Source organism: Gobius niger (genome assembly GCF_951799975.1).
Source record: "Gobius niger genome assembly, chromosome: 3".
Classification (NCBI taxonomy): Eukaryota; Metazoa; Chordata; class Actinopteri; order Gobiiformes; family Gobiidae; genus Gobius; species Gobius niger.
In genome coordinates this window covers 1,312,522-1,335,242 of record NC_136854.1, presented here as the reverse complement: position 1 = coordinate 1,335,242, position 22,721 = coordinate 1,312,522, and the positions used below count along the sequence as shown (strand labels likewise).

Genomic DNA, 22,721 nt, shown 5'->3' with positions numbered 1-22,721 from the left:
TCGCTCTTACGATTCTCAGTCGTTAAGTGTGAACCCCCAGACGTTCTACAATCGCACTGAATCCAGTCGTGTAGTGTGAACCCCCCATTCTATATAAAATCGTTTATGACTAGAAAAGTCGTGTAGTGTGAGCTGACCTTTAGATTGAGTATTCCCATAATTCCTTAGTGTCCTCAGCTACAGGTATGTCCCTGTACATTGTGTCTTTGGGTTTTCCCTGACCAAGAACAGGATTTGGCTGTTCAGTCAGTCACACCCCTCTGTTTGACACTGCTATATCAAAAATAAAAAAATATAAGCAAGAGTATCTGATGATATACGATATTAACTGATACCAAGAGAGTTTCGCTGAGTGAAAACGGGAACTTCTCCATTTTAAAGTCTTAAAGGAACAGGCCACTGTTTTTCCATACCGAGATATGTTCTTACCTTAGTTTTGACGAGTTCTTTAGGACCTGTCTGATCTTCAGTCACGTAAACACAGCGCAGACGCCGTTAGCATTTAGCCTCTCCCTCTCTCCTCTATAGCTCCAAAACAGGTCAAGATAGAAGCTACCAAGCTCTTCCACGTTTCCCCTATTTAAATATGGTTACGTGAAGTGTTCCACTACAAAGTATAATTACACAAAATTAAACAATGTGGATTTTCTAAGCGGATAAAAGGGGGGACTATATTGTAAGGCGTAATAATACCAGGAGTAGTTCGAATGCCATAACCATATCTAAATAGGGAAATCGTGGAAGAGCTTGGTAGCTTCTATCTTGACCTGTTTTGGAGCTATAGAGGAGAGAGGGAGAGGCTAAATGCTAACGCCGTCTGTGCTGTGTTTACGTGACTGAAGATCAGACAGGTCCTAAAGAACTCGTCAAAGCTCAGGTAAGAACATATCTCGGTATGGAAAAACGCTGGCCTATTCCTTTAACATTTCTTGTCATGATACAGATCAATCATGATAAGTCATCAGGAAAAGTGAATGATTTACCTGGACAGACCCAGCTCTAAACACACAGCAGCACATGAAGCATAAACACATTAAAGAAACACAACATAACACAAAGACACTGACTACGGCCCATAGTTTATTGAAAAAAGTGTCAAAATAGAAACAGAAATGAGACAAAAACAAGAACATGTTTGGATCAGCAGATGATTCTTCTGTAATAAATGTGTGACTGATCTCACTTTAGGACTCATTTAGTTTTTGTACATTTGATCCACACGTTATTCCTCTGAAACACCAAAGTCTTACAATAAACTCTACACAGCCAAAGGATCTGACTCTACAAGAAAAACTAAAAGGTTCCATCATTGTCTCAGACGCCAGTTCATCAAAAGTCATGACAGGAAAAGTAAAATAACTCAAATAGAGCTGCATTTACATGAGCAGTTGTTCTGTTTGATGGTTCTATCACACATATTGGAGAGTTATTATATTAAAGGTTCCCAGCCCTCTCCACGTGGCCGAGTCTTCAGGAAATCAAATCAACTTTTTACAGAGAAACCACCAAAAAGACATTCCACACAAAACAAAGAAATACCAGATGTTTCTCACGTCTTATAGAGACAAAGCAAAGGCTCAAAACAATCACTGTGGAGACTCAGAAACATCAGCAGTTTGGACACAGTGATCAGGAAGAGTTCCATTACTTTGTCTCCACAGTGGAGATGATCAGAGGAGCGGAGTTTGTTCCTTCGTCATTGGGCTCAGGACTGAAAAAAGGAAAGAGTTTCTCCTTGAAGCTGCAGCCAGTGAAGGAGTAGAGGAGATCTGCAGAATCTACGTCATAAAAGGAGACCAGACCTGCTCCATAGTCCACAAACACCCCGACCTTCTGAGGATGCTTCTGCAGAGACAGACGGACAGCAGGGTCATCACAAGCGCTGTATTCTCCGTCTCTCAACCAAATGGTCCAGAATCCGTTCTCTGGTCTCACAGTGATCGTTCCCTTCCTGTTCACAGACCCTCGGGCGACTCCTAAAATCCACATAGTTTTCCCTTTGACCTGAACCTCAAAGTAGAACCGGCCTGAGGAGAAACTCTGTTTTCCTAAAACTATAACACATGTATCAAACCTCTGAGGAGAGTCTGGGAGCTCCTTCCTCACATCAGTGTCATAAACCTGTTTGAGATCTTCAGACAGAACCAGACGAGGATTAGCAGTGTTTGGATCCAGAGTGACGTCCACAGCAAACATCTGCAATGACATCAGTCTGTCCTTGTTCTCCAGTCTGTCCTTGTTCTCCAGTCTGTCCTTGTTCTCCAGTCTGTCCTTGTTCTCCAGTCTGTCCTTGTTCTCCAGGACAGACTGGAGAACAAGGACAGACACCACACAGATCAGAATCAGAATCAGAATGGTTTTTACTGCTGTGGTCATGGCCTTCTGACCAGTGCTGGTGTGGAGCTCCGGCGGCCGGTCGTGTGTGGGACACTCCCTGTCCTCCAGGTCGTCCACAGGCTCCCTCTGCTGGCGTCTCCTCAGTTTGGGCATGTTCTCCATAGATCTGCTCCTCTTCTCCAGTTTCTCCAGTGTGGCCTGTGAGATCATCTCAGAGAGTAAGGTGTTGACGCAGAGCTCAGGTCTGATGGAGAAGCTCTTGTTACACAGTGGACATTTACAGATGACTTTAGAGTTCCAGGCCTGAGAGATGCAGCGTTTGCAGTAGTTGTGTCCACATGGAGTGGAGACGGGCTCAGAGAACACCTCCAGACAGAGGGAGCACAGGAACTGCTCTTCAGAGCTGCTTGGGGTCGAAGACGCCATTTCTGAAAAACATTTGGGACAAGTTTAAACTTCAAACTGAGCAGGAACAGATGGGGGTCGAGACGGTCTCTGGACAAGAGTCGGTGCAGGGAAGGACCACCCTCGATGGAGAAACTCGTCCAGCGGTGGCTCAGGGACTTCAGCAGGAGGAACCCACCCCGGTCCAGGTAAGGAAGAGCCCAGTGTCCAGCGGGGGGTCAGGGACAGGAACAGGTGAACTTACTCTTAGAGCCTGAACTTGTCCTTGTGCCATTCTCTGTGGTGTGAGAGGAATGCAGTCGCCTGGGCCTGGCTCGGTCAGTTCATTCTGTCGTCTTTCTGTTATTTGTTGTGATACACTTTCAGTTTATTGTTCCAGTGGATAATATTGGGGGCTGAGACTTAAGCCAAGAGACCGTAATCATTTTCTCTGCAATTAAGAGTTGTTTTATTATCTGGAAGGACTGGACTATTTGTTTTGTTATGTCTGTTCCCTCATCCTTAGTTATGTTCATTTCCAGACACTTAATGTCTAAGGTGTTCTCTGTGTGTTCCTGTTGGAGTCTTTGTAAGTTTACGATACGTATCTTCTATTAATTGCTCTTGTAATGACTGAAATGAGATGTAATGCCTGTAATGAGATCAGATAGTTATTTATCTGTAAGTAATCCCACAGGTATCTGTAGAAATCATATTTCTGTTGGAGCTTCTGAAAGGACATCAGACTTCTGCTCTCAGGCCTTTTCAGCCCAGTTTTTAAAACCAGGATCAGGAGGAAACTCTGGATTATGATTCATTTGTATTAATCTGCAAATCGAACCAGGGAGATTCAGCACCTTTCTCCGGTTTGACCATATACACATTTGTAATGAATGTTGCTTTTTTCTTTTTTGACTGTACATCAGGGTTTATGACGGGAACTGTATCAGAAATATTTCTGTCCAGTCTCCTCGTTCCAAACGGCTCCATATTGATTCTTCGTCTTGGCAAAACCCCCCAAGCCAACACTGACCTTAAATGAACTTCAAAATTCTTTTTTGGGGGGTAAATTCTAACCTCATTCTAATTCCAATTCAGTTCCAAGTTCTTTTGGACACTTAAGAGTTTTAAGTTTAATTCTTGGATGTTTATTCTGCCAAATAAATATAGAGACTTTTGTTGAGTGTTGTAAATGTAGACATTGGGATTTTTATTGGTAGTGACTGAAACAGGAAATCTTTGTAGTCGGTTCATCCTAAATGTTTCTATTCTTCGTCTTTTTAAAGTTCATCCATTAGTTTACCATAATTGTCTCAAAGGCTTTTATAATAATTTGACAACATATTTTATTTTAGTTTTAGTCTTAGTCTTTTGACTAAAATGTAATTTAATTTTAGTCGATCAATTTAGTGGACTTTGCATTGATAATATTCATTATAATCATATTTAATCTTGTTCCTCTGCTTCATGGAGCTGCTCCACATGAACAAAGCTCAGAGCTGATCCTTTGGTAGAGAATTTAAATGATCTGAGGCTCTTTCAGACGCTCAATACAAGTTTGGATGATTTTAGTCTCTCCTTTTCATTTTTATTTAGTCTGATTTTAGTCGACTAAAATATCTGGACATTTTAGTCACAGTTTTAGTCTCATGAAAAATAGTTTTAGTCCAATTTTAGTCGTCAAAAATATCACTTTGACTAAAATTAAGACTAAACATTTTAGTCGACGAAATTAACACTGATACACGTTAACAAATGATCAGCACAGAGATAAATGTTGTTTTCTGTTTTCGTTCCATCAACGTTGATATTTTCATCCTGAATAATTATACAAGCGGCTCAGTATTGATGGCAAATAACAGAGGACTGAGGCAGTGGCCCTGCGGGACACCTCTTTCTAGATCCATTCACCCTGACGCTGATTTAGGATTTGTGTATATTATCTTTATCTATTCCACAAAATGGATTGAAGCCCATAAAAAACCGAGTTTTATATAAAAACTGCCAGGAGACAGAATCGAGTGCTTTGTGCAACATCACTGATTAGCATTGATTTGGACGGAATAAGGTTCAGAAAACTGGAATAACATTTGAAAAACTAAAAATCCCTCATCTTCTTGCCAGATATGACATACTGTAAAGTCACAATTATCAAAGAGTCATGAAATAACTCAGATCCAAACAGTAAAGGATCATCAGTGCTGTTTCCATGTGATGACGTTGCTCTGGGTTAGAAGGGCCAGTCACAAGATGGCCGTCAGGACTGTATTACTTTGTCCTGTCTAGAGTTTTATGAAGTGTCTTTGCGTAGCCTCCTCTGACTGTACGGAGAGGCGGAAAGATCACTTTTAAATACGAGTCATGTGATCAAGATCGTGTCGAGACTGGCACAGTGTAAATCCAGCTTCAAACAGGAGAACCGAGCTAGAACATTTCAAACTCTGGGAAATACAGAAAACAGCCAACGAGTTTCTGTGTGTAAATAAGTGATAAAAAGCAGAGAACTCACTGGCCTCAGAGTCTGGAGGGGCTGAAGGTCCGAGACACAGTTTGTACGTGTGGAGTGAACGCTGCTCTGCTGTAAATGACAAACTTCCTCTGCTTTAGACACGTGTGAGTCAGAGAGAATGAGGACGGACCAGTTCTGTGCAGGGAGTGGAGCTGCAGGAATCAACTCGCCACAAACAGCTTAAAGTCAGAATCATAAGACTTCATCCTGATAAAGACGAGTCAGGGTTTTACATTTGGAGACTCTCCTTTGTTATTTCGTTATTTGATTTTGAACATGTGAACAACACAACACACCTTTACAACATTTTAAACGTAAAGGCTGTTACAAATCAAAACGACAAAAGCAAACGTGTCAGTTCCCTTGAAAAGCCAAACGCACACGTACAAAAAGGAGTGAGGAGAAGTTAGACTTATTTAACCCCACCCCCTGTTTCAAAAACAGATTGAAAACATCAGAGCCGTGGGAAGATATTTTAGCTAGGGGGCGCTGAGGGACAAAATGTACCCCCAAAATACTTTTTCTGTGCATAAATCCTGTTTATTAACCTCTTAACTCCCGCCTGAACCGAGAGCGTTTTCTGTTTCCAAATCCTGTAGGCCAGTGTGACGCCTCATTTGAAAGACCTACAAAACTAAATGGATCTTTTTCCTCACGTCAGATTTTATTTCATCACTTTTTTTGTCGGGCAGCCGTCTCATTTTTGTCAAATGTTTGTGACTTTTTTGTCACTTTTTCGTCAAACTATCGCATTTTTTTTGTCAAATTCTTATCACTTTTTCGTCCATTTTTTCTCAATTTTTCGGCAAATTTTTCTCCATTTTTTGTCATTTTTTCGTCACTTTTTGTCACATTTTCATCATTGTTTTCGTCTCAGTTTTGTTGCTATTTTCACACCTTTTTTCCAGAAGCTTTTGGATTGGGGTAAAGCCAAACTGGAGAAAATGTGCTCGGTTCAGGTGGAGTTAAGGGGTTAATATTGCCTGCAGTTCACAAACTATCCACCAGGGGGTTCTGCAGCGCCCTCAGCACCCTGGGTTCCCACGGCCTTGGATAACATCAGTTTCCTGTTCCTACATAGTTACTCAAAACTCAAAAGAAAATGGCTGAGTAGCAACAGTGACAAGGCACATACATGAGACCAATCACTTCTGTAAGTTCTGTGTCTCATATTTCAAAAAAATGTTTTCTTTATATTTCCTCTTAAACTGATTCATGCTTGTGCAGTTTTAGATCTGAGCTTAAATCATTCTATAATCTGGCACCAGTAATGGAAACACAAACACTTTTCACAGTTGATTTGAACGTTTGTGTAAATGTATGGTACACATGTTGTCGTGTGAGGAAATGTTTGTGTATGTTGTTTGGTAAAGTATTCTGCTGTACTCTGAACATTATTTGGGCTGTTTGATAATCTACAAGCTCAGTGAGTTTAATGACTTTTGATTCCAAGAACAATATGTCGGTTTGATCAAGATAACCAGATTTGTTGATAATTCTCACGGCTCTTTTTTGAAAACAAGTTAATGAAATCAGTGAACTGAATCTCAGCACAGTAGCTTAGATCGGGTAATACCAGTGAACAATACAATATATGAAGTGATTTATGATCTAAAAGGTACTTTGACTTCTGCATTATAGAAATGTTGAAATGTCTTGATATCTTGTTCCCAATATGACCTTTCCATCCAATTTCATCATCAATTATTACTCCAAGAAATTTGATTTTTTTTTCACAATTTCAACAACTGATCCATTTATTTGCAGCTGTGCATTTAATTTCTTACTTCACCGACCAAATATCATTCATTTAGTTTTACTTAAATTTAGGGTGAGTTTGTTAGAATCAAACCATGATTTTTTTTTTTTTAATTCTTCGCTTATTACTTCTTCTTTTGTCTGTTTTTCTCCTGAAGTTCAAGACAAATAAAGCAGTTGGTTTGATCTGGGGCTAAAGCGACACTCAGAGGTGGGAGGAAGTCACTAAATGTCTCAAGTCCAAAGGGTCTCAGGGTCAAGTCCAGTCACACTAGAGTCGGCTGGTTTTACACTGAATCCTGTTGTTTCAACAGTTTCACTCAAATCAATAATAAATGTAAAGTCACAGTGAGTCATGGAAAGACTTCGGCCTCAAGTCCAAGTTGAGTCTCAAACACCAGGTCGTAAGTCAAGTCTTTTTGGAGCTTTGGTAAAGTGAGTCTGAAGTCCCACCTCTGACTAAAACCACTCCACTTCTAAAACCCATGTGAGTACTTTGATCTGAGTACTTGGTGATGCTGATACTGATACGAGTACATGGCACATTTTCCTCAAACAGACTTTTAAAGTTTATAGACGTTTTATAGACAGACTTTTAGAATCATCATTTTGTTTCAATTCAATATAATTTTTGATACTCTTTGAATATTATTTTATTATTGGGTTCCGGGGGTGGATGAGATTCGCCCTGAGTACCTTAAGTCTCTGGATGTTGTAGGACTGTCGTGGCTGACACGTCTCTGCAACATCGCGTGGCGGTCGGGGACAGTGCCCCTGGACTGGCAGACCGGGGTGGTGGTCCCTCTCTTTAAGAAGGGGGATCGGAGGGTGTGTTCCAATTACAGAGGAATCACCCTCCTTAGCCTCCCCGGTAAGGTCTACTCCAGGGTGCTGGAGAGGAGGATCCGGCCGATAGTTGAACCTCGGATTCAGGAGGAACAATGCGGTTTTCGTCCTGGTCGTGGCACACTGGACCAGCTCTATACCCTTCATCGGGTACTCGAGGGTTCGTGGGAGTTCGCCCAACCAGTCCACATATGTTTTGTGGATCTGGAGAAGGCGTTCGACCGTGTCCCTCGTGGTGCCCTGTGGGGGGTGCTCCGGGAGTATGGGCTCCGGGGCCCTCTGTTAAGGGCTGTCCGTTCCCTGTATGAGCAGCAGGAGCTTGGTTCGCATTGCCGGCAGTAAGTCAGACCTGTTCCCGGTGCGTGTTGGTCTCCGCCAGGGCTGCCCTTTGTCACCGGTTCTGTTCATTACTTTTATGGACAGAATTTCTAGGCGCAGCCAGGGGCCGGAGGGTGTCCGGTTTGGGAGCCTCAGGATCTCATCTCTGCTGTTTGCGGATGATGTTGTTCTGATGGCTTCAACGAACCAGGACCTTCAGCGGCTCTGGGGCGGTTTGCAGCCGAGTGTGTAGCAGCCGGGATGAGGATCAGCACCTCCAAATCTGAGGCCATGGTTCTCCTTCCCCTCTTCAGGTCGGTGGGGAGTCCTTGCCTCAAGTGGAGGAGTTCAAGTATCTCGGGGTCTTGTTCACGAGTGAGGGACGGATGGAGCGTGAGATCGACAGACGGATCGGTGCAGCGTCAGCAGTGATGCGGTCGCTGTATCGGTCTGTCGTGGTGAAGAGGGAGCTGAGTCGGGGCAAAGCTCTCGATTTACCGATCGATCTACGTTCCCGCCCTCACCTATGGTCATGAGATTTGGGTCATGACCGAAAGGACAAGATCGCGAATACAAGCGGCCGAAATGAGTTTCCTTCGCAGGGTGGCTGGGCGCACCCTTCGAAATCGGGTGAGGAGCTCAGTTACCCGGGAGGAGCTCGGAGTAGAGTCGCTGCTCCTTCACGTGGAAAGGAGCAGCTGAGGTGGCTCGGGCATCTGTTCCGGATACCTCCTGGTCGCCTCCCGCGGGAGGTGTTCCAGGCATGTCCTAGTGGGACAAGGCCTCGTGAAAGACCCAGGACACGGTGGTGGGACCATGTCTCCGAGCTGGCCTGGTGTCGCCTCGGGGTCCCCCAAGAACAGCTGGAGGAGGTGTGTGTGGATCGGGTTGTTTGGGCATCTCTGCTGAGACTGCTGCCCCGCGACCCGGCCCCGGATAAAGCGGAAGAAAATGGATGGATGGATGGACTTTTTGCGTAATGGCGTCTGCTCCGCTCTGAGGCTTCGTCGGCCGCCGTGCTCCCGCTGCTTCACCCACTTGGGCCGTGGGAGCAGAGATACAGGTGACGCGTCATACGGTACTTTGGGCCGTGATGGCGGACGAAACTGGAGTCATGCGCCACTGAGCACCTCTATGTAAAGAGACAGGAGCTGGGAAAGCATGCCTCTTCCATGTATATAATTCTATGATATCAACTCACAACAAACAGCTCCATAAAGTCAGGGAAGAAAGAGAAGACTTCATTCTGATAAAGACAAGTCAGTGTTTTCTATTTGGAGACTCAACTTTATTTATTTTACACCTGAAGTTCAACAACAGACAAAAACAATTGGTATAATTCAGGGTTTATACAGGCAGAAGCATTTCAAACTAAATACATTTAATGCCCAAACACTACATTTTAAAGCCACAAACGCAGAAAATTGGTGCACTATTATCATAATCAACATCATCTCCATCATCTTCTTCACCATGTACATCATCAATATCTTCATCATCATCATCTTCAAGAGCTTTGTACTGTAAGAGTTTGTATTTTGACCCGTTTTTCCAATGTGTAAAACAAGTGACAGTGTTTCCAGCTGCTAAAAAGTTCTTGCTCCTATTAAATAACACGGTGACCGGAAGTGGTTTCCTCACTTATGGAACGCGGAAAACCCCTATTCTCTAGAGTCGGGTCGTGTAGTGTGGGGGGGTGGTGTAATGTGGGGGGGTCACGACTGGACTGACGTCTGAATCGTGTAGTGTGGGCGGTAGAAAGACGCAACGAGACTCCAGTCGTAGGAAATCAAACATGTTTGATTTTGGACGCACGGGAGAAACGTGGGTGATTTTACCGACACAAATGTGAATGACAGAGTGATATAAAGACAGGAAAACACCGCCGCGCCTCCTTTTTCACTTCTCTGTTAAACCAGTACTAAGTAACTCTTCCCCCTAGAGGCCACAAGCGCAACTGCAGGTGTCGTAGCAAGTTACGCTTTTTTAACTTATTAATTGTCTTGGAGAGTAAATACTACGCTGACAGGAAAGGTGAAGGCAGAGAGGGTTACTGTGCATCCAATTATACAATGGAAATATTTTTTTCACTCAAACTTGGCTGTAAATACTGTTTAAAGTGACGTTAGCCCGCAGTTAGCTTTGCCCGTTAGCATGTTAGCTTCTCCTTCGTGATTCCACTAGTGTGTATTGCTTTCTCCGGACCGGTGGCAGTCAAGTTGCAAACATGGTTTTCTGTCCAGAGACACCAGGGGGAGATGAAAGACCCTCCAATCATCCCATAAACACTTGTATCACCCCCACAGGGACTACGGAAAGATTTATTAAGATAAACACGTTACTTAGTGCTGCTTTAAACCAGCAGCACAAACAACTCATTTCACGGCCACAGCCCCACACACGAAACAGCACAACTTTATATCACCAAAAGTTCACGACAGCCACCTTTTCCAGCTACATTTCAACCACGAACAGAGTTTAGCGGCTCTTACTGAGTTTGGAGACGAACTGTTTAGCTTCACCTCGCTGCTAACGGGGGCTAGCCTCCCCGCTTTCTCCTCCGTCTCCTCCGCTGTCTCCTCCATCCTGAGGTTGACGCCCGTCTCCTTTTCTTATTAAATCCACTGAAATACGTCCCGCTTCTTCCTGTCGCCAACTTTTATCTCCATGTGACTATAGAACTATAGCCAAGGCTTCGTAGTAGCAGTAAGCTAGCGCTGCGGTGTTGTGACATTGTTGACACCGTTGACCAATCGGGACACACACGTTATCCCGCGCTCACAAACACAGGCCTGTCTTTGTGGATTTGGGGTCAGTTTTGAAGCCGTAGAGACGACAGACGCGCTGTGTTATAAAACATCAGCTGTTTGTCAGAATCGTGTGTCGCTCTGACGATTCTCAGTCGTTAAGTGTGAACCCCCAGACGTTCTATAATCGCACTGAATCCAGTCGCGTAGTGTGGACCCCCCATTCTATATAAAATCCTTTATGACTAGAAAAGCCGTGTAGTGTGTGCTGACCTTTAGATTGAGTATTCCCATAATTCCTTAGTGTCCTCAGCTACAGGTATGTCCCTGTACATTGTGTCTTTGGGTTTTCCCTGACCAAGAACAGGATTTGGCTGTTCAGTCAGTCACACCCCTCTGTTTGACACTGCTATATCAAAAATAAAAAATATAAGCAAAAGTATCTGCTGATATACGATATTAACTGATACCAAGAGAGTTTCTCTGAGTGAAAACGGGAACTTCTCCATTTTAAAGTCTTAACATTTCTTGTCATGATACAGATTCATCATGTTAAGTCATCAGGAAAAGTGAATGATTTACCTGGACTGACCCAGCTCTAAACACACAGCAGCACATGAAGCATAAACACATTAAAGAAACACAACATAACACAAAGACACTGACTACGGCCCATAGTTTATTGAAAAAAGTGTCAAAATAGAAACAGAAATGAGACAAAAACAAGAACACGAGTGAATCACCCACATCAGTCGTTCCACAGAGCTCTGAGCTGAAGCTCATAGTGAGTTTAATCTAAAGCCTGTTATACGACCACATTATCAAAGATATTTGTGAATAAATGTCCAAATCCAGATGGTCTTTGGCACTTTTATTCCACAGTGATTCAAACACTATCGTTATGTTTGGATCAGCAGATGATTCTTCTGTAATAAATGTGTGACTGATCTCACTTTAGGACTCATTTAGTTTCTGTACATTTGATCCACACGTTATTCCTCTGAAACACCAAAGTCTTACAATAAACTCTACACAGCCAAAGGATCTGACTCTACAAGAAAAACTAAAAGGTTCCATCATTGTCTCAGACGCCGGTTCATCAAAAGTCATGACAGGAAAAGTAAAATAACTCAAATAGAGCTGCATTTACATGAGCAGTTGTTCTGTTTGATGGTTCTATCACACATATTGGAGAGTTATTATATTAAAGGTTCCCAGCCCTCTCCACGTGGCCGAGTCTTCAGGAAATCAAATGAACTTTTTACAGAGAAACCACCAAAAAGACATTCCACACAAAACAAAGAAATACCAGATGTTTCTCACGTCTTATAGAGACAAAGCAAAGGCTCAAAACAATCACTGTGGAGACTCAGAAACATCAGCAGTTTGGACACAGTGATCAGGAAGAGTTCCATTACTTTGTCTCCACAGCGGAGATGATCAGAGGAGCTGAGTTTCTTCCTCCGTCATTGAGACCAGGATAGAAAAAAGGAAAGAGTTTCTCCTTGAAGCTGCAGCCAGTGAAGGAGTAGAGGAGATCTGCAGAATCTACGTCATAAAAGGAGACCAGACCTGCTCCATAGTCCACAAACACCCCGACCTTCTGAGGATGCTTCTGCAGAGACAGACGGACAGCAGGGTCATCACAAGCGCTGTATTCTCCGTCTCTCAACACAATGGTCCAGAATCCATCCTCTGGTCTCACAGTGATCTCTCCTTTCCTGTTCACAGACCCTCGGGCGACTCCTAAAATCCAGTCAGTTTTCCCTTTGACCTGAACCTCAAAGTAGAACCTGCCTGAGGAGAAACTCTGTTTTCCTAAAACTATAACACATGCATCAAACCTCTGAGGAGAGTCTGGGAGCTTCATCCAAACATCAGTGTCATGAACCTGTTTGAGATCTTCAGACAGAACCAGATGAGGATGAGCAGAGTTTGGGTCCAGAGTGACGTCCACAGCAAACATCTGCAATGACCTCAGTCTGTCCTTGTTCTCCAGGACAGGCTGGAGAACAAGGACAGACACCAGACAGATCAGAATCAGAATCAGAATGGTTTTTACTGCTGTGGTCATGGCCTTCTGACCAGAGCTGGTGTGGAGCTCCGGCGGCAGGTCGTGTGTGGGACACTCCCTGTCCTCCAGGTCGTCCACAGGCTCCCTCTGCTGGCGTCTCCTCAGTTTGGGCATGTTCTCCATAGATCTGCTCCTCTTCTCCAGTTTCTCCAGTGTGGCCTGTGAGATCATCTCAGAGAGTAAGGTGTTGACACAGAGCTCAGCTCTGATGGAGAAGCTCTTGTTACACAGTGGACATTTACAGATGACTTTAGAGTTCCAGGCCTGAGAGATGCAGCGTTTGCAGAAGTTGTGTCCACATGGAGTGGAGACGGGCTCAGAGAACACCTCCAGACAGATGGAGCACAGGAACTGCTCCTCAGAGCTGCTTGGGGTCGAAGACGCCATTTCTGAAAAACATTTGGGACAAGTTTAAACTTCAAACAGAAAATCCCAAAGACCAAAAAACATGTCAAAATAAAACACAGAGGACATAAACACAAGAAAACAAACCAAAGCATGGCAGCAGAAGGCAGATCATGACAGTACCCCCTCACACCCCCCAGACGTCCCACAAAAAACACAAACCCCGGGAGGGCGGAGGGGGCCAGGAGGAGGGAACAGTTCGCAGATGAGGTGCGTGGGCATGGAGGCAAAATGACTGGCAGAGGCAGGTTCTGGAGGTCCAGCAGTGGAGGCGGCAAGGACGTCTGAGCAGGAACAGATGGGGGTCGAGACGGTCTCTGGACAAGAGTAGGTGCAGGGAAGGACCAGCCTCGATGGAGAAACTCGTCCAGCGGTGGGTCAGGGACTTCAGCAGGAGGAACCCACCCCGGTCCAGGAAAGGAAGAGCCCAGTGTCCAGCGGTGGGTCCGGGACAGGAACAGGTGAACTTACTCTTAGAGCCTGAACTTGTCCTTGTGCCATTCTCTGTGGTGTGAGAGGAATGCAGTCGCCTGGGCCTGGCTCGGTCAGTTCATTCTGTCGTCTTTCTGTCTTTTGTTGTGATATACTTTCAGTTTATTGTTCCAGTGGATAATATTGGGGGCTGAGGCTTAAGCCAAGAGACCGTAATCATTTTCTCTGTAATTAAGAGTTGTATTATTATTTGAGAAATGTTTTGATTCATATTTGGGACAGTCCCAAAATGGGCGTGGTCTCTCACCTGACCACCAGGTCCCACTTAATGTCTAAGGTGTTCTCTGTGTCTTCCTGTTGGAGTCTTTGTAAGATAAAAGAAATCAGAGCGACATCCATTCACCCTGACAATGATTTAGGATTTGTGTATATTATCTTTATCTATTCCACAAAATGAGTTTTATATAAAAACTGCCAGGAGACAGAATCGAGTGCTTTGTGCAACATCACTGATTAGCATTGATTTGGGCGGAATAAGGTTCACAAAACTGGAATAACATTTGAAAAACTAAAAATCCCTCATCTTCTTTCCAGATATGACATACTGTAAAGTCACAATTATCAAAGAGTCATGAAATAATGCGTAGCCTCCTCTGACTGTACGGAGAGGCGGAAAGATCACTTTTAAATACGAGTCATGTGATCAAGATCGTGTGGAAACTGGCACAGTGTAAATCCAGCTTCAAACAGGAGAACCGAGCTAGAACATTTCAAACTCTGGGAAACACAGAAAACAGCCAACGAGTTTCTGTTTGTAAATAAGTGATAAAAAGCAGAGAACTCACCGGCCTCAGAGTCTGGAGGGGCTGAAGGTCCGAGACACAGTTTCACGTGTGAAGCTGCTCTGCTGTAAATGATAAACTTCCTCTGCTTTAGACACGTGTGAGTCAGAGACAGGGGCGTCGGACTGGGGGGGTAAAGGGTACTGAGTACCCAGGGCCCAGAGCAGGGGAGGGGCCTCAAAAATGCTGCATAAAGTGTTCTGTATTGCACTTTCTAAGTCTCCTCATAATTGATACTATAAGAACTGAACAACCGGGCTGAAATACAATGGTTGCTACACAGAATTTTGCACAAACGATAATGATTGATAAGATCTCAGGGCCCTGGCACCCCTTTAAACATGTGCCAAATGGTTCAGCCCACACACTGTGCGCTTCAACTCTGCTTGACTTTGAGTCACATGTGTGTTTTTCTCAGCACAAATATCCTCTGTCCCTGGTTCAGCCCTCCTTATGTTCTACTGATCGACAAATGAACAGTTTCTTTCCTCAAGCTGTGATCACTTTAAACAAGGCACTTTAAACAGGCACTTCTATTATATTTATCTGTGTGGACTTTTATTGTACAATGTTTTGCCCTTAGGCTTTTAATGTGGCATTGTTTGTTTGTTCTGTGTTTTATATTGTGTCCTTTTACTTGTTTTACATATCGCACTTTGAGCTCTTTGCACATTTTTTTCCAATGTGGTTTTTCAAACTGCAAATGGCCAATAAATGAATCTGAATCTGAATCTGTTTAATGTGGTCTGCAATAATCATTATGCTCTACCTAAAACCAGCCATTTCAACTGGCCCAATGAAAGTAGAATATTCCATTAAAGGTTATTCCATTTCAAGTCAAACATTGACTTGAAACAAACAAACAAACAATAAAACAAACCATGACCTCAGTACACATTGGATTGGATGTGTGTTTGTATATGAAGCACTTTTTTGGCCGTAGTTAAGGTATCTATAATAAAGTTATAATAGAATATAAATGAACTGCACTGTCAAACCTCTAAACCGCTGTTATCTGGTCGAAGAACATAGGTTTTGAAATGTAAATTATATATGGGGGGGGGGGGGGGGGGTCCACCAAGATAGTTTGTACCCAGGGCCCAGAATTTGGTGCTACACCCCTGGTCAGAGACAAAGGTGACGGACCAGTTCTGTGCAGGGAGTGGAGCTGCAGGAATCAACTCGCCACAAACGGCTTCAAGTCAGGTCTGAATCAGAAGACTTCATCCTCATAAAGAAACTCTCCTTTGTCTGTTTGACTCCTGAAGTTCAAAAAGGACATATAAAGCAGTTGGTTTGATCTAGAGCTAAAGTGACACTTAGAGGTGGGAGGAAGTCACTAAATGTCTCAAGTCCAAGGCAAAGGGTCTCAGGGTCAATCAAGTCACAGTGAGTCATGGAGAGACTTCGGCCTCAAGTCCAAGTTAAGTCTCAAACACCAGGTCGTAAGTCAAGTCTTTATGGAGCTTTGGTAAAGTGAGTCTGAAGTCCCACCTCTGACTAAAACCACTCTTTCTAAAACCCATATGAGTACTTTGATCTGAGTACTTGGTGATGCTGATACTGATACGAGCACATTTTCGTCAAACAGACTTTTTAAAGTTTATAGACGGTTTATAGACAGACTTTTAGAATCATCATTTTGTTTCAATTCAGCATCATTTTTGATACTTATTGAATATTTTTTTATCATTGTTTTCCAAAGGCTTAATGTTGTCGTTGTTTCCTGGGTCTCACTTTGTTGGTTTATGAAGACAGAAATAATAAGAGATCAGTGACGTGTGGTCGGGGGAGGCAGGTGAGGCCAGGCCTGTCGTCATGGACAAAAACATACATTTTAGAAAACAATAAACTATAAAAACAAGTCTCTGGAAGTGAAAGGGATTCACTGTGATTTTAATCAATCTCGTGGTTAAAAAATGCCCAAATGTTCTATTAGTTGTGGATATTGTGTAAAGAGGGCGGAGCCTCCACCATTGGCTCATTCACTCAGGGCTTTTCTCGTCCCCCCCATGAGTAAAATGCATTTGTTAAAGGGTTTTTGTCGGGCGCGTTGGTTTTCTATCACCTGGATAAAGAATCAGGCAGAAGAACGACTTGTTTAACCTCTTAACTCCCGCCTGAACCGAAAGGATCTTTTTCCTCACGTCATCAGGTTTTTTTTCCATCATTTTTTTGTTGGGTATTCAACTCATTATTGCAACTTTTTTGTCATTTTTTGTCACATTTTTATCAAATTTTTTTAGTTAAATTTTTGTATTTTTTCGTCAATTGTTTTATCAAATTTTTTATCAAATTTTTGTCATTTTTTCATTAATTTTTTGTATTTTTTCGTCAATTTTTTATCAATTTTTTATCACATTTCTGTCATTTTTTTCATCAATTTTCTAACACATTTTTATCACATTTTTGTCTTTTTTTGTCAATTTTTTGTCTTTTTTTTGTCTTTTTTCTGTCATTTTTTGTGTTTTTTCGTCAATTTTTTAAATCAAATTTTTATCACATTTTTGTCTTTTTGTAACATTTTTGGCATTTTTTCGTCAATGTTTTCTCACTTTTTTGTCACATTTCCATCATTGTTTTCGTCTCAGTTTTGTTGCTATTTCCACATTTCCAGAAGCTTTTGGATTGGGGTAAAGCCAAACTGGAGAAAATGTGCTCGGTTCAGGTGGGAGTCAAGGGGTGAACCTGTTCATTTGACTTTAAAGTGCGTTTAGACACAAGGCACTGCCCTGACGACCTGAGGGGGCGCCGTGTCAGTGATACATTTCTACAAAACATGTGGACCAGTGAAAACCAGTCTGTTTAATCAATGCACGGTTTAGGATAAAGGATAAAAGGGGAAAACTGATCAGACTGACATTTATGGATGAAATGCTGTGGACGAGTCTTTATGTTGAAAATGTCAATGCGCCGATGTCCCGTCCAGGAGGGGGAGATCCTTCAATAAAAATATATATTATGAATAAATCAATAATAATGTCATTGACTTCATATTCTGAAGAGTTTATTGACCTTTGTCTCCCAAACACAATCATTTACATTCTTACAGATTGTTCCATTAATAAGGAGGTTCTTTAAAGACGGAGAAATCCCAAATCCACTTGAAAACATCTGAGCTTGTTTATCAGTGAACAAACTGCTCAAAAGGAGTGGGCCGAAGCCACACTCTTCAGTCCAAAGATTGTAAAGAGAGTAAAATGTGTCAGAGCAAAGAGACAATGGTTAACACTCTGTACAGAGATATTTATTATAACGTCTCACATGAACTCAGGAAACACCCACTTTTTACACAGAAGATCCTCATGGTTTGTCCCAGAGACGCCGCTTAAAAAGACATTTGACACAAACAAATATATCACAGATGTTTCTCACGTCTTTGTCCAACACTTTTGTTCACCCCAGTTTTAGTATTTCATATTTGAAAACATAAAATAGTGTAAAAATCAAAGGTAAAGCAACAAAGTGAGGCTCAAAACAAACTGGTGACCCAGAAACATCAGCAGTTTGGACACAGTGATCAGGAAGAGTTCCATTACTTTGTCTCCACACTTGAGATGATCAGAGGAGCTGAGTTTGTTTTTTTCTCATTGAGACCAGGACTGAAATAAGAAAAGAGTTTCTCCCTGAAGCAGCAGCCAGTGAAGGAGAAGAGGAGATCTGCAGAATCTACGTCATAAAAGGAGACCAGACCTGCTCCATAGTCCACAAACACCCCGACCTTCTGAGGAGGCCTCTGTGGAGACAAATCTACAACAGGGTCGACACAAGCTTTGTATTCATCTCTGTTTCTCAAGATAATGGTCCAGAATCCGACTTTTGGTCTCAGATAGATCGTTCCCTTCCTGTTCACAGACTCTCGGGCGACTCCTAAATCCCACTGTGTTTTCCCTTTGACCTGAACCTCAAAGTAGAACCTGCCTGAAGAGAAACTCTGTTTTCCTAAAACTATAAGACATTTATCAAACCTCTGAGGAGAGTCTGGGAGCTTCTTCCAAACATCACCGCAATGAACCTGTTTGAGATCTTCAGACAGATCTAGTTTAGGATGAGCAGAGTCTGGGTCCAGAGTGACGTCCACAGCAAACGTCTGAACTCTCCTCAGTTGATTCTTTGGAGGAACTTCTCTAAAGACTTTGTTGATCTTCTGTGAGAGACTCGTCTCCAGCTCAGACAGAGCTCGGGCCGCACTGCCCTCACACGTCTGCGGCTCAAAGCTCACGCTGCTCCAGTCCTTCAGGCCAGCAGGGGGCAGTGCAGGGCAGCGCTGTAGAAAGTGGAGGGGGTCTGTAGAGAGTGAGAGCTGCTGGGCCTCAGTGCTGCTCTTCTCCAGCTCACACATCTCCTGCTGCAGCTGTTGGATCAAGGCCTGAGCGCGCTCCTTATGTTTAGAAAGACTTTGTTCCAGGACTTTGGTGTGATGGTCCAAACATCTCTGCACAGACTCCATGATGTCACTGAAGACCTTCACCATCTGCTGTGTCTCTCTCTGAGCCTCTCTCTCACTGAGCTCCAGGGCAGCTGTGATCTCCTGGACCTTCAGCCTCCTCTGCTCCACCAGACGCTGGTTCTCAGCCACAGTCTGCTGCAGAGAGACCTTCTCCTGCTCAAACGCCTCCTCCAGAGACAACACCTCATGGTTCTTGTGCTCCCGTAAGGCACACATGGTACAGACGCAGCTCTGATCAGTGCTGCAGTAGAGCTCGAGCGGCCGGTCGTGTGTGGGACACATCCTGTCCTCCAGGTCGTCCACAGGCTCCATCAGCTGGTGTCTCTTCAGTCTGGGCGCGCTCAGATGAGGCTGGAGGTGGCTCTCACAGAACGAGGACAGACAGACCAGGCAGGACTTCACTGCCTTCAGTTTGGGCTCAGAGCAGACGTCACACTGGACTTCTCCAGGTTTGCACATTCGCTTTGACCGATGTTCTTCATCCAGTCTTGCCTGTGAAACCACCTCAGAGAGTAAAGTGTTGGTCTTGAGCTGTGGTCTGGTGGAGAAGACGTCATTACACATGGGGCAGAAGCAGCTCTCGTTATTGTCCCAGGTGTGAGAGATGCAGCGTTTGCAGAAGTTGTGTCCACATGGAGTGGAGACGGGCTCAGAGAACACCTCCAGACACAGGGAGCACAGGAACTGCTCCTCAGACCTTCTCTTTGACGCCATTTCTGAAAAACATTTGGGACAAGTGTAAGTAAGTTAGTAAGTAAAGTTTATTCATATAAACACATACAAGTCACATTACAGTTGTCGGTGATACACAACAGCAAAGGCACAAAACACACAGGCCTAAGTGCGGCGAGGCGAGAAAGCCTAAACAGGGGCAGCTCATTCCAAAGGAGGTTCTGGGTGGAGGACCTCAGGATCCTGTTGGAGACATAAGGCTGGATCAGGCCCTCCATATATTCAGGCGCCTGATCATGAAGAGCCCTAAAGGTCAGCCCCAGGATTCTAAAGCTGATTCTGTGTGTAACAGGGAGCCAGTGTAAAGATTTTAAGATCAGAGCAACATGGGCTCTCCTGTGGGTGCAGGTCACAAGCCTCAAAGCAGACGAGCCTAATCTGTTTTACTAACAAATGTGAGCAGGCTGTTACAAAGGTCCAGTCGAGAGGATACGTTTCGGATCAGCTGGTGTGCCGTTCAAGGGACGTCCCTTCATCAACAATACTATCCGGGGCAACAACTGGATTTCAGCTGGAGGCCATTATCACTGAGCCATGTCTCTATTTCGGCCAAACAGTTTGTGAGAGAAGCCGGTCTCTGGGGTTCGGAGGACTTTAAAGAGCAGTACAGCTGGAGATCGTCTGCATACAGATGATTGAGGCACTTGTGTGAAGTTAGCCCCCCCATAGTGTCCGATTTGCTTCAAAATGGTGTCATTCGTTTGTGCTTCGTTTGTGCACATAAAATGAGTGTTTGTGTGCACTTTGTTTCTGAGGTATTGATTGACTGTGGATCCTTCCGCAGTCAATAATTGGTTTCCATGTAGGGTCCAGCTTTCCAGGGTCCAGACCAAGACCCGAACTGAGACAAGACCAAAACTTGAACCAAGACCAGACAAAGCTAGTCTTTGTCTGGTCTTGGTTCAAGTTTTTTTTCAAGACCCGAACAGTGGGCACATAAAAATATGTCTAATGATCCCTATGCTACAAAAGAACATCCCACTCAGAACACTGATGGTCCTGTCGCTTTAATCCCAGCGTTTAAAAGACAATTATTATGATACTTTTTTTTATCAAGCAATTGTTTTTAGCTAAACTATAGAAGTATCTGACACCATTTTGAAGCAAATCGGACACTATGGGGGGGCTAACTTCACACAAGTTTGAGACGTCTCTGAACCGCTGGATCAGCTCGCCTGGAGGGAGCAAATAAATCAAAAACAACAGGGTCCCAAGAACCGAGCCCTGGGGTGCGCCCCACTGTAAGTCAGCAGAATCCCACATCATGTTGTTAAAGGACGCACAGAAATATCTACCAGTGACGTAAGATCTAAACCACAGAGCCTGACATGCCGACCACATCCTGCAGTCTTTACAGTCTTTACCGTCTTTACCGTCTTTACCGTCTTTACCGTCTTTACAGTCTTTACAGTCTTTACCGTCTTTACCGCCTTTACCGCCTTTACAGTCTTTACCGTCTTTACCGTCTTTACCGTCTTTACAGTCTTTACCGTCTTTACCGTCTTTACCGTCTTTACCGTCTTTACCGTCTTTACAGTCTTTACCGTCTTTACAGTCTTTACCGTCTTTACAGTCTTTACCGTCTTTACAGTCTTTACAGTCTTTACCGTCTTTACAGTCTTTACCGTCTTTACCGTCTTTACCGTCTTTACCGTCTTTACCGTCTTTACAGTCTTTACCGTCTTTACCGTCTTTACCGTCTTTACCGTCTTTACCGTCTTTACCGTCTTTACCGTCTTTACAGTCTTTACCGTCTTTACCGTCTTTACCGTCTTTACCGTCTTTACCGTCTTTACAGTCTTTACCGTCTTTACCGTCTTTACCGTCTTTACCGTCTTTACCGTCTTTACAGTCTTTACCGTCTTTACCGTCTTTACAGTCTTTACCGTCTTTACCGTCTTTACAGTCTTTACCGTCTTTACCGTCTTTACAGTCTTTACCGTCTTTACCGTCTTTACCGTCTTTACAGTCTTTACCGTCTTTACCGTCTTTACCGTCTTTACAGTCTTTACCGTCTTTACCGTCTTTACAGTCTTTACAGTCTTTACCGTCTTTACCGTCTTTACCGTCTTTACCGTCTTTACCGTCTTTACAGTCTTTACAGTCTTTACAGTCTTTACCGTCTTTACCGTCTTTACCGTCTTTACCGTCTTTACCGTCTTTACAGTCTTTACCGTCTTTACCGTCTTTACAGTCTTTACAGTCTTTACAGTCTTTACCGTCTTTACAGTCTTTACAGTCTTTACAGTCTTTACAGTCTTTACCGTCTTTACAGTCTTTACAGTCTTGACCGTCTTTACAGTCTTTACCGTCTTTACAGTCTTTACCGTCTTTACCGTCTTTACCGTCTTTACCGTCTTTACCGTCTTTACCGTCTTTACAGTCTTTACCGTCTTTACCGTCTTTACCGTCTTTACAGTCTTTACAGTCTTTACAGTCTTTACAGTCTTTACCGTCTTTACCGTCTTTACCGTCTTTACAGTCTTTACAGTCTTTACCGTCTTTACCGTCTTTACCGTCTTTACAGTCTTTACCGTCTTTACCGTCTTTACCGTCTTTACCGTCTTTACCGCCTTTACAGTCTTTACAGTCTTTACAGTCTTTACAGTCTTTACCCTCTTTACCGTCTTTACAGTCTTTACCGTCTTTACCGTCTTTACTGTCTTTACCGTCTTTACAGTCTTTACCGTCTTTACCGTCTTTACCGTCTTTACCGCCTTTACAGTCTTTACAGTCTTTACAGTCTTTACAGTCTTTACCGTCTTTACCGTCTTTACAGTCTTTACCGTCTTTACCGTCTTTACCGTCTTTACCGCCTTTACCGTCTTTACAGTCTTTACAGTCTTTACAGTCTTTACCGTCTTTACCGTCTTTACCGCCTTTACCG

General features: G+C 43.5%; 1 protein-coding gene across 1 annotated transcript; it reads right to left on the bottom strand.

Annotated features, from left to right (window-relative positions):
- Window positions 1–1,644: 1,644 nt before the first annotated feature.
- On the bottom strand, window positions 1,645–19,816 carry LOC306960398 (uncharacterized protein; the record flags this gene model as incomplete). Its single annotated transcript, XM_079552830.1, has 3 exons — window positions 1,645–2,765; window positions 12,472–13,362; window positions 18,346–19,816. 3 exons carry the CDS (start codon window positions 19,814–19,816, stop codon window positions 1,645–1,647), a joined length of 3,483 nt encoding a protein of 1,160 aa, XP_079408956.1.
- Window positions 19,817–22,721: the final 2,905 nt, after the last annotated feature.